This window comes from Anastrepha ludens, chromosome 2 (genome assembly GCF_028408465.1).
Source record: "Anastrepha ludens isolate Willacy chromosome 2, idAnaLude1.1, whole genome shotgun sequence".
NCBI lineage: Eukaryota > Metazoa > Arthropoda > Insecta > Diptera > Tephritidae > Anastrepha > Anastrepha ludens.
In genome coordinates this window covers 102,778,417-102,791,265 of record NC_071498.1, presented here as the reverse complement: position 1 = coordinate 102,791,265, position 12,849 = coordinate 102,778,417, and the positions used below count along the sequence as shown (strand labels likewise).

General features: G+C 34.6%; 1 protein-coding gene across 3 annotated transcripts in view; it reads left to right on the top strand.

The window, feature by feature from the left end:
• The window catches only part of LOC128854957 (uncharacterized), a 34,596-nt gene extending 22,898 nt beyond the window's left edge, over positions 1-11,698 (top strand). For all 3 annotated transcript variants that reach the window (XM_054089486.1, XM_054089485.1, XM_054089487.1), the window contains one exon: positions 9,383-11,698. In XM_054089486.1, the coding sequence (XP_053945461.1) occupies positions 9,981-10,091 (111 nt within the window). In that variant the 5' untranslated portion in view covers positions 9,383-9,980 and the 3' untranslated portion in view covers positions 10,092-11,698. The remainder of the gene's footprint in view (positions 1-9,382) is intronic.
• The last annotated feature ends 1,151 nt before the right edge of the window (positions 11,699-12,849 follow it).

The following is a 12,849-nucleotide window of genomic DNA, read 5'->3' as shown; positions in this document are numbered from 1 at the left end:
AAACCACAGGCAGCCACACCAGTTGAACTCGATGGCTTGGATGCTATTCGTTTTGTCAAAAATTCTCGGATAACTATGGCACTGTGCAACGGAGTCTTATCATGGTGCAAAACTCACGAGTTGTTATCTCTTGCTTTTTTATTCGTCCTTTTTTAGTCCTTAAGCGGCCGCCGTATCCGAATGGAATGGTGCGTGACTACCATTCGGAATTCACAGAGAGAACGTACATAGGTTCGAATCTGGGTGAAACACAAAATTAAGAAAAACATTTTTCTAATATCGGTCGATTTCTGTCATGAAAAAGCTCCTCATAAAAATATTTGCCGTTCGGAGTCGGCTTGAAAGAGTAGGTCCCTCCATTTGTGGAACAACATCAAGACGCACACCACAAATAGAAAGAGGAGCTCGTCCAAACACCCAAAAAGGGTGTACGTTCCAATTATATAAATTGGCAAATATGTATATATGTATATATATATATATATAATTGTCCTTAATTGTATAACCTTCTGGCTACAATATGGAGTGTACAATTTCATGAACGTAATCCATAGAAACCGTATCGTTTTTTTTTTTTAAACTGAAATCGACGTGATTTTTTGGTCGTAGTTCATTCGCACCTCTCTTCTCTGTCTGAACTGCTTGCCGATATTAACGCGGTCCTTTTTTTTGGTTCTTTGGATCAGCTTTGAAGCAACACGCCGCAAGCACAAATCATTAACTACAATGACCTGAACAGATCTACAAGCGATGCTCCAATCCTCTGTCAGCTCTATGGTGGTTAATTTGCGGTTATTGATCAATTTTTCTTTTGCTTTATTCATGCTTTCATCATTTTATATTTTATCATATTTTATTAGTTTTCGATGTCGTCGACATGAAGAGCGGGAACTTTTTCACCAAGGTGGTATTTCATACTTAAAATAAATATAATAGTCTGCGTAGACATAATGCGCTGAGTATACACAATTACAATGAATTTAAGTGCTATCGTGAGGAATAAGTTGTGAAAAATTCAAATTCAAGTTCTTAAACGTTTCCACAATTGAGCCCGCGCTACAAATTGTTCAATCTTTATAAATAGAATTCCACTAAGTAGAACATGAAAAGCTGTATGATTTGTGTAATTTTTATACAAAGCATAAGGTCAGAAATTATATTCTTATAAATACTTATTTAAATATCCACAACAAAAGCTAAAAGTAGGATATGTGCAAGAAAAATATTTTAGCAAAGAACACTTGGCATTAAATAACCGCTGTAAGACCGAGCAAACAACAAAAACATACACGCGCTAACGAAACCTTGACAGTAACAGCAAAAACGACTGGTTGTCAGCAGCGCAAAAAACCCGCTATCGCATTTTTCATCTCTTTCACTCATTCGCTATTTTTACACCTTTTGATGTTGGAAAATTTCCCCTGCGCTTCAACGCACTTCTAAGTAACTAAAAATTTAAAAATATATTTCTGAAATGCAGCAAGGCGATAACAGCAGCTGCAGCTGTTACAACTGTCGTGGCCGTCATCTGTTGCCTTTGCCTTTGCCATTGAACGCGCGCGTGCAAAATATTGCGTATACGCCATGACTTAAAATAAAATAAAAGGTCTGCTAGTTTGGTAGTGAACATCTCGGTGCTGCCTGTGACATTGTCGTATGCTCGTATACAGCCAAATACATAAAAACCTTTCTGCAGCATGGATATTTGCACAGGATATTTTTTTTGCATTTCCCCGCCAACAACAATTTCATTCAAGGTGCGACTAAACAAGTGCAATTATTTTAATGCACATTTGACTTTTGACATTGTGCTTGGCAAGCGGAAAGTTGTTCGTTGCAAGTGGTGCTCTATGCAGTCTACCATTCTTTGGTAATTTCAGCAGAGAAAGCGGGGAGGCATGCAAAGAGTTCATAGAATTTAAATGATTCGAAAAAGGCAAAATTTTGTAAATTTTCTGCATAGAAGAACTTGCGAATTCATTACTACTCTTGGTTTCTCAGTATTGTACGGCATTAGACCAGTCATGTATTCTATAATTTCTTTTATTCATTTCATTTTTTCAAAGCTCTTTGTTGAAAAGGTGTATCACAAATTTAACTGATGCTGCAGTTGACCGCATTAGTTAAATTTGTCTGCATGTAATTTCATGCGTTAGCTTCGAAAAGCTTAACTTGGTTATTAGAAATTCTACTTTTGCCTTTTATTGACATATTACACCATATGAGGTTGGTTCAAAACAGGTGACTTTTTTTTCGAAAAATATTTATTTATTCATTAAAATTTAAACTGCGTTAAATAATTATTGTGCATAGTTCATTGTCAAGTTTGGACAATTTATTTGTTGCTCATTTAATTTTTATATTTATATTTAATTACAAAAATATATCACTTTGCTATAAAAACTACATAAATCCAGGTTTCGAACTGTGTGCAAATTAAAGAAGAAAATCAACAAACTTTCATCAAAATTTAGACCTCAGAGTTTTTAGAACAAATTCGTGTATGTAGTTTTACAGCCCTTTGAAGTGGGCTTAACCATTTCACCTGCCTACCTAAACTTCTCACAAAAAAAACACCTGCCTTTCAGAGGTGACATAAAACTGTGGATTCCTCAATTAGAAAAAAATAAAGCGTTGCCTACAAAACAAATAAGTAAAGGCATATGTTTGGATTAGTCGTTGTGAATGGTTTATTTTTTTTTCTTCCGTGGATTGTCAAAAATATTTTTAAAGTCATAGCTGGTAGATCTACAGAATGTATTTAAAACGAGATCTTTTTTCTGTACAAAAATCTAATAATTTTGGCACAAGCGGCATCAAAAATGTATTCGAATATGACTAAAGGAAAACTCAGCTCGAATACACCATGTGACTGCGCATCGTTATTTGGGGTTGGTTAGAGTGGCAAAAATCTAACGAAGCGCAGAGACAGCGATGGCAGTTTCAGTGACTTTTCTCAATAATACATAGCTTATTATTGTACATTCGTTGAAATGCCATAATCTTTGTATTTTTATGCGAATCATTCCTCATTCCTTCGACCCCATTGAACGTCTTCCTCTAGATAAGCTGCTGAATTGTGTTGGCCACCACTTGCAGTGCAAAACATATTGGTTGAAAGATAATTTGAAATAAGTATATACTAAGGTCTATCCAACTATTATTCCTCCCCAACAAATACATTGTAAATTCACATTTTATTAGTAAAGTTAACAGATCCCTGACTCTTTAGTTAGAATGGGCCAACTACCTTGGCCCGGAGTCCATTCTGCCACTCCCTTCTGCAGCCATCAAAGCCACTGTTAGCAAACGGGTTACTCTAACCCACAAGCGAGCTTGGCAGGCTGAGAGAGGCTGCAGATGAACAAAACTGATGTTACCTGTCATGTCCGATCGAATGGCGCAGTTACTTCTGTCACTAAGCAGAGGGGACTGTAAGGAGCTGGTGGGACTGATGACAGGTTACTTTCTATGGGCAAAGCACATGTAAAAGCTGGGTATCTCAGATAGTGCACTCAGCCCAGCATGTTGAGAGAAGGATGAGACGGCGAACCACTTTCTATGCGTCTGCCCGACCTTCGCTCGAATCAGGTTTAACACTGATGTGTTAAGAAGCGACCACCTTGGCTCCTTGGCTCCACAAGATCTACTCGAATTTCTTCGGAGGTCGAGTAGATGTAAGGAAAACTAAAAAGGAAACCCCAGTGCAGTACAATGGATTTAATTTTGTCTGAGTGCTGAACTTGCTAGTTAGCCTGACAAAAAAAAAAGTTAGGCCATGGGTGAGAAAAATATATCCGAAATGATTTATTTCCTGCACACTTCTTTTGACCTCGTTTGCATTTTCATAGTTTTTATACTATACATATTGTATTATCTTCTTTTCTGTCCTTAAGAGTATTGTAATGTTCGCGATTTATGCGGTTATGACATTAAAATATCACCGATTTCAAATTAATAGGTTGGGTATTAGAGAAAGTAAAACAAAATCAAATACCTACGAGTTTGTGTTTGAAAATAATAACTATGCGATTGTTACGCTACTGAGGTATTTAACAGTCCCAAATAGCATGACTTCCAAAAATGTGCTTTATGCAATATGCAGAATTTGTAAGCTCGTTTACTCTTAAATTTCTTTACACATCATTCGTTCTAAAATGGAATATACACCTTTCATATCCTGCCTATCGTATAACTCGAAGCACCGAGCTCTCATTAGCTTTCCTACACATTCACTTCGTTTCCATGATCCCATACTCCCATACTTTCTAGATACCTGATTATGATTTTGAAATCTCTGCGATCTCTTTATTCTGCCGCCGTAGCGGAATGGGTTGGTGCCTGACTATCATTCGGAATCAAGAGAGAACGTAGGTTTGAATCTCGGTGAAATGCCAACTGTAGGCCCCTCCATTTGTGGAACAACATCAAGGCGCATGCCATAAATATGAAAAGGAGCTCGGCCAAACATCCAAAAAGGGTGTACACGCCAATTATATCAGGTCAGTCCATAAGTTCGTGCGTTTTTTACCCATAATTTCACTTTTCTACGATTTTTGCATACAAAAAATTATTCGCGGAATATAAAGGAACTATTCATATTTTCTTTGATATATTGTGCATTCAATAAGTGATTTTAATCGCAGATAGAAGCAGGTGTTGTTAAAAAAATGGAATCTTCGAAGGCGTATAAAAGGCATATTTTGTATTTTTTCATAAAAGTGGTAAAAATGCAACAACTGCTGCTACAGAAATAAAAACTGTTCACGGTGAGGATAATGTGAGTGTAAGGACTGCGCAAAAGTGGTTTTCAAAATATCGAAGTGGTAATTGCGACGTGGAGGATGCCCCGCGCGCTGGTCGTCCTGAAGTCTTTAACTCCGACGCCTTGCTCGAGCTCGTGGAAGCTGAGCCAAATTTGACAGTCGATATAATAGCTCCGAGGTTAAATTCATCGCATCGAACAGTTCACAGGCACCTGATTCAGTTGGGAAAGGTTTCAAAGCTGGGAAAATAGGTTCCGCATAGACTTTCCGTCGCCAACCTTCAGCAGAGAGTGAATGTGTGTTCTCAGCTGCTGCAACGGCTTGAAAATAAAAGTTTTTGAACCGTATCGTTACTGGTGATGAAAAATGGGTCCTTTACAATAATCCTGTTCGCTAACACCAATGTTTAGATAAAGATGAAACACTAGAATCGACCCCTAGAGATGGCCTTCACCCCAAGAAGATTCTCCTGTCTATTTGGTGGGATATGGCCGGTATTATTTATTATGAACTTCTGGAACCAAACCAGACGATAACTGCTGATTATTATTCCCATCAGCTATTAAACCTGAATGAGGCACTTAACAAAAATCGACCGTCTTTAGTGAATAGAAGCAAAGTTTTGTTTCACCATCACAACTCAAGACCTCATACCGCAAGGCAAACATTAGGCAAGCTGAACAAACTCGGATGGGAGCTAAGAAATCTGTATCAAGACAATTTTTCTAGAAAATCGATGTTAGACATTCTTAGAATTTTTTCACTATGAATATCAGAGGAAAGGAGAAAGTCATTGTAATTGAACAAAGGTCTTAAATTAAAATTTACCTAAAGATAAAATTACAGAAACTTGGGTTCCTAAATTTATGCTTGAATATCCTTGAAAAAAAACCCAAACATTTTCGCTGGCAAAAAAATGCATTTTGGAAATTGGAAATTTTCGCTCTATGACGCCAACATGAAACGTCAAAAGTTATTCAAAACTTAAATTTTAATAAAAATTAAATATTTTTCCCACTAATGCAAAACATTAATATTCATCCGCCTTAATGTCAATGTTCAAAATTTGCAGCCAGCAGAATTTCATACCTACAACTACATAAATCGCCTCACATTAAATCATAGCCGGTTCATTTAACAGCATCCTATTGAAGCCCGTCTCCCCCCGACAACTGCCAATTGAGATCACAAATCAAGGCAATTGTTTATCGCAGCATTTTGAAATGCCTGTGTGCGAGTTACTGATGCCTTTGCCTTTGACAATGAAACTACCATTGCTTACTGTAGAACTGAAAGGTCTTGTTATGCAAGCTACTGAAATTTCTGGAGTAACAGAGAAGAGCAATTAAATTGGTAGACTGACAGACGCTCGCATACGTAATTTTATGGTCACATTAAAGCACATACATGCAAACAAGTAGTTAAGCTAAACAATATTCATATATATAGGGTTATTCAATAGGTGCGCTTCAACTTTTTTCCGATAGGGAGGGCGAACGACGCAATGTTTTTTTATTTTTCGCTTATCATTTGTAAACTTCATTAGTATACATTTCATCATGGAACGCTACACACTTGAGCAACGATTGCAAATCGTGCAAATTTTTTATGAAAATAATCGTTCTGTTGCTGCTACTTTAAGAGCATTACGGCCATTTTACGGTCCATTTAACAAGCCGTCCCGTTTTGGGGTTATGTGAAGTCATTGGTCTACAGTAACAAGCCGGCGACGATTTGTGAGCTCAGAGCCAATATTGAACGCGAAATTGCTGAAATTTCGGCCGATTTATGCAAAAGAGTGGTCGAAAATTGGGTGCAACGATTGGACTTCGTAAAACGTGCACGCGGTGGTCATGCAAAAGAAATCGAATTTCATACTTAAATGTATATGTTCAATCTCGATAATAAAAAAAAAAATAGTTAAAAAAGTCAAACCGTTTGTGTTTTATTCAAAAAAGTTCAAAAGTTGAAGCGCTCTTACTGAAAAACCCTATACAAATCTTCATATTCTCATCTATATGTGTATACTCGCATACGTGTACGAGATGGACTGCTTTGCCACAATAAATCAATTATTCCTTGAATTATTTCTACGTCAGCATTGGCCCAGCATCTATCATTTGAACACTTCACACAATCAAATCTACATACCTTCTCACAACGTATATACACTGGCATTCACTTCTAAAAAAATGTGAGCTATTTGTGTTTGTTTATCGCTTTTGTATTTTCTGTGGTTTCTATGTGAGTTTTAAGGGTCAGAGTGTTTGTGACATACTTTCTACCAATACTCGCACTACTTACATATTTGCTTAACCCACAAAGGCTATCACATGCTTCGGGTGCCTAAAGTGTCAAAAACAAAATTTGAGCGTTAACTCAAGGCTATCCATCTACTGTCTGTGTTGATTTCGCTCTGAGTCATGTGCGTGCTGGATTAGTGACCGTTGACGCAAATGGTGACTTTAGTAAACATAAAGAACGAAAACGACTTTGTAGCTGTTTTGACCATTTTTCACTGTGTTGTGTAAGTGGTCTTCTGCCACACTCAACTTCAAAACTAACTGTCAAACAATTCCGTCACCAAAATGTGCCACGCCATGTCGTCTGATTGCTTTTGTTGTTTACAACGTTTATAACAAATTGAGCTTATCGCCATAACTTCGATTATTTAAAGATTTATGAAATGGGTTGATGGTAGTGAGTAAAGATTTTTTGTTTGTTATACACACAAAAATGTCTGAATGAAGTTTAATAGATATTTGTGGTCAAAAAGATCAAAAAAAATAAGAAATAGCAGAGATATAAGACATTTTTTTCGTGAAAAAAATCTAATAATCATATAATTTTACAGCATTACTTTCGAAAATATTGAAAAGATTCTGTAGTAGTATGTATGACTTTATTTTTTTATTTATTTATTTTTTATTTTTTTTTTTTTTTTTTTTTTAAAGCTTACATGATAATAAAATTATAAGTAAACTAAGCAAAAGCAGCGCTAGCAGCAGAGGCTTTCGGCTGCTTTATTTTTTTAATTTTTCTGCTAGTATGGCTAACAACATAAGCGACTTATTACTTTCAGTTAGGTTCACTGGTATACATTTCCTGAGCCAGCGCTGCTTTTAAATTTGCAATAACATTATACGTGAGGTTCCTATATATGCTTGCTCATAACAATATTTTGTCGCACTCCCGACAGAACTAAAGTACAGAGTGCTTCAAGTGTGGCTGTTATTGTAGCAGCATAAATATTCCCCATACATGTAGAGGGAATGCTATGGACTGACGACGCTTGGCGGGATATAAATCCGGGTCATTCCTAATATTACGCTGAGTGGTAAAAAACCGATATAAAATAATTCGACGTATCGCTACATTATATTAATACTCCAAGGGCTTAAGTTTTTATTGCAATTTATTATTTAAGAACTGGCAGGTCGGAAACTTCTTAGTATTAAAAGACGAAATTTTTCATTTTAAATTATGAATTATTTAACTCTTATTGTTTCCTTTTACAATTTATGTGTGATATATTAAGCGAAATTAAATAATGGGTCATGTAATATCGTGCCATCCCTTTATGGAGAAAATGTGCCCCGCCGTCAGGAGAAAAAAATATTAAAAATCAACGAGGAATTTTAAGTGCTTCAAACTTGTGCATTGTTGTATTAAAATTTGATGGCACATTTTGAAAAGCTTGTACTTGTTGTTACATAAATAAAATTTTTACAAAAAAATATGTAAAATAAAAAACTACTATTAGGATTATTATTATTAGGATACTGCGCACTGCGACTAAAAGAGATCTTTGCTATGATATATTTTATCTATATTTTAAAGCCTTTTAAGAATTTTTTCGCATTCTGGGGCTCATTATTCTAGAATATGTATGGATGCATGGCAATACTTTAGTGCAGGACGTTCACATTGAAGATGTTCTGAATTTTCTGTGCCCTTTTCATAGAATCTTCAGATGATGATCTCAGAGAGACCAATTTTGTTGAAGTGATATCTCCGGCTACAGCGGTCTGTAAAGTAACCAGTGAAAAGTCCTAAATCTACTCTTCTGAACGAAAGTAGCTTATCAAAAATTTCTTTGTCTGGCGTTAGGAATTGTTGTGCTAGTCGCTGACCGGTAGATTGTCTTTTCCTCTTTCTGAGAAATTTATTAGTGTGGCCTTTTTAAGAGCACAAAAAGGCTCAAGACCAATTAGGAGCAAGTTTAGCTAGATGACCAGCCATTTCAGTTCCATCAATTCCCTAAAGTGTTAAGAAGAAAAAAAAAGTGATAAAAACTGGTTAAAATATTGTGCTTCTTTTATTTTCACCATGACTGCGTATGGGTAAAAGAGTTCTTCTTATTCTACTTCGTTAAAATCCGACTAAGTTGGTCAACTCGCGAAAGTCATTTAGTTTCCCAAATTACGTTCTAACATATGTATGTGCAAATATGGAATTTATTTCTTAATTTTCTTTTAATTTCCTTCAACTGAAGCATTTTAGCTTGCAATTTTATTGTGCAGAAAAATAACTTGCTGACTTCCGGCATACCATTTGAATATTTTGCCCGAAAATTCATTCAAAAACTAATTATTTCTTACACGTTTGCGTGATAGGTGAAAACCATAGCCAAAATAACTATTAATTATCGCAAAGAAAATAACTCAAAGCTTGCTTAAGACGGTGCTGTGCTTACGAGTATAATATTGTATAAAGAGCAAAAATAACATTGAGTGCTTCATACAAAAAATGGTAAAACAAAACCATCTAACAAAAGCTAAAACAACAAAAAAGAACAGTTACTTCTAATGAAAACTCAGACCAAATGAGATTTGCCTGATACGATTACGACTGTTGCGTACACCTGCAGTAACCAAAAGCAAAACCAACAAACTCTATAAATATAACTACCAACAGCCCACACGCTTTCCTTATTGCTGCTAAAAATAGAAGCACAACACAACAAAAAGTCAACACGCAAACAAAATTTTTAATACTTTTGTTGAATAAACATTTTTTGTCTTAATTTGACTTTAACTATATACAACAATTTGCGCCTGAGTTGGAAGAACGGAATTTGTAAACCTCACAAGTACATCCGTGCTTGATTAAACACCACCGTATAAACCTTTTTCGGTACATTACAAAAGCGTTTTAGCGCTTACACGCCATAATTCTCTTTCACCAATAATTCTTCTACTGCGCAACAGTTTTATGAGTAATAGCGCCATGGTTGCAGTCGCCATTTGTTGCATACTGGTCCTGCTGGCCGTCTTCATTGTGATCATCATAGTCGTTGGTCAGACGATGGGTGAGCCTAAGTGAGATAAACTTCAACTGGGACCCGGAAACTTCCCAGATGGATAACAAAGGCCCTCGACGAATTGTTAGTTGTTACCGAATATCAAAATTGAATTATTGACCACAGCAAACGAGTTCACATCAATATTGTTAAATGACATAGAGATCGCCATCGATGACCGACGAGTGCCATTGATGCCCCCATTTGTCAGACAGCGCCGTAGGCAACAACAAAAACATCAACATCAAACTGGTTTGGAACATAATTTTTCACAAATTAATCATCAAAAGCCATACACAACAGTTGCACCAAACGAATCATTGTTGTCAACAACATCAACCAGCAGCATCCACACGAACACCATTTACGCACAATCGGATCCATCGTCAGAAAAAAAAATTGGCTGTGAAGTGGAACTAAAGAGACATATGAAATTTTGGAACAATTTGGAAACTAAAAAATGAAGAAGAAAAAAATTAAGAAAAAAAAAATGTATATCACAAAAATTCAAGAATCGGCAATTAAATTCAGTACACTAAAAACAATCAATTTAATCAACAGCAACTACAACATGTTACAACATAAATTGCGTTAGCAACATTAAATAAGCTCTAACCTACAATTCATTAAATAACAAATGTGCATATTTGTCAATATTATATTAGTAAAAGAAATTAAATGACTGTAGTGTTTTTGATAACAGTGTTAGAATTTCGATGTTTATACAAACAAAAAATTGACCACAAGGGTGTGTAATATGCATGTAGTTTTTAGAATGGTTGCATTTTTAGGCCTCGAAATGAAGCAGAAGCCAAAAGCTGTGCGGCAACTTTTTGTAGCAAAACCCTTCAAGCACTCATTGGCGCTAAAGCCAATATCGATGAGCAATAAGTAATTTAGCCACCTCAGAGCAAAGTAATGTAAAAACAACACCAAAGCAAATTTTTACTAAAAATTAAAGATATACGCTAGAAAATGTGCGTCAACGCTAAAATTAATGGACTGACAGCTGATGGGCGGTTGCATCTGGGCAGCGTCTACTACAAAAGAAAACGCAAAAAACTTCAAGAGTGCGCTAAAAGCAATGATACTGCGCTGGTACCTATTTTCTACAAAGCTGAATGACTTCTTAGCTTATCTTCCATAGAAACATGATCTTGCATGAATAAATCAACTTCTTAAATGTCACCAGCGAATGTCGCTTCCACTTCATTGAAAACCAAAATATAATAAATCTTTAATATTACAAAAACGTCGTTTTTGCGAAACTAGCAAACAAAAATATTCATATTTCCAAATGCAAAGTGAAATTATTTAATTTGTTAAAGTACTTTCCCAGCGTTTTTTTTTCGAATTTCAATTATAAGCAGTAAAGTGTTTTAAATTCTCAAATTCCTAAGCAAATTGAAAATATAAACAAAGTCAAATCATATCAGTTGTAACGATGAATTTCCCAGCTCAGCAACAATAAAAAATATAAAGAGAAGTTTAAAAAAAGTATAACAATTAAAACGTCAAAAAAATCTAGAAATGAAGGAAACTCCGTGCACGATTCACTTGTTAACAGAAGCAATTTTTCGGTTTTCAAAAAAAAAAAAAAACACACACAGCAATCTTAAATGAAGCAAACTTCGAAGTAGTCAAAGTGTCTAAAAGAATTCAGTAGCTAAATGTGTGTATTTCGTTATTTTTTAAAAGTTGCATAAAATCCAAACATGTAAACAAAAAATCCATATTGAAAATTATGGAAGAAAAGCAAACTGTCAACACAATAAATAGTTAACTAAATTAAAGCAAATACAATGTACAAAAGCAAAGCAGCAAATAGTTCCAGTTCCATAAAAATTAATAAGCAGTTCAGTGTTTTTCATATACATAAAAGTACAACCAATGTTCGTCGTTTATACGTTGATTAATACACCATGGCGTATACGTTACTCGCAGGTGTGCGCTTATTAGCCGATTCTATGTATGTCTCTATCCAGTTTTACTACTAATACAAAAGTGTAATTAACATGCAAATAAGTGAACACGAATAAAAACAAATTCATTACAAAATTCTGAAACAGTAACAATAAAACGAGGAAAATTGGCTAAGACATAACTACGAGGAAAAATTTAAATGAACAAAAAGAAAGAAAATATAACTAAATTATATGCAATTAAATATATTAAAAAACTTCGCTTAAAGTGCTGAGAAAAGCAGAGAAATAGTAATGTATTCAATGTCAATAAAATGCATATAACATACACAGGAATTAAAAATAAAAATTAGTAAAATAAACTTTTACTGTTTTAAAAAAAAAATTAAAATAAGAATAAAAAACTACATAAAAACTACTCAAAAAGCTCAAAAATTATTACTTGTGATGCCTAGGCGTATCTGAGACTTATACCTATATACTTGAATGTATTTTGTAAATGTTACATGTGAATAAATTGATAAAAATTTAGCGAATTTAACACGACAAATGCCTACTAACGGCATAAAAAATATAATAAATCCCTAACCAGAGTAACAAACATATAATAATATTCTAAATTAAAGCATATAGGAAAAATATCTAAATTTAATATGAAAAGAAATAAAAAAAAATAAATATAAAAACGAAAACAAAATAAAAATAAAAGCGAAAATATAATTATAATAAGAACAGCAGTGAAGTAATAAGAAAAAAATCTCAAAAACTAGCTCAGTAAACTGAAAGATATTAAAAATTATAATAATATGTACCAATAATAAGACTAAAAACAAGAATAATGCAATAATATTGATGGAAT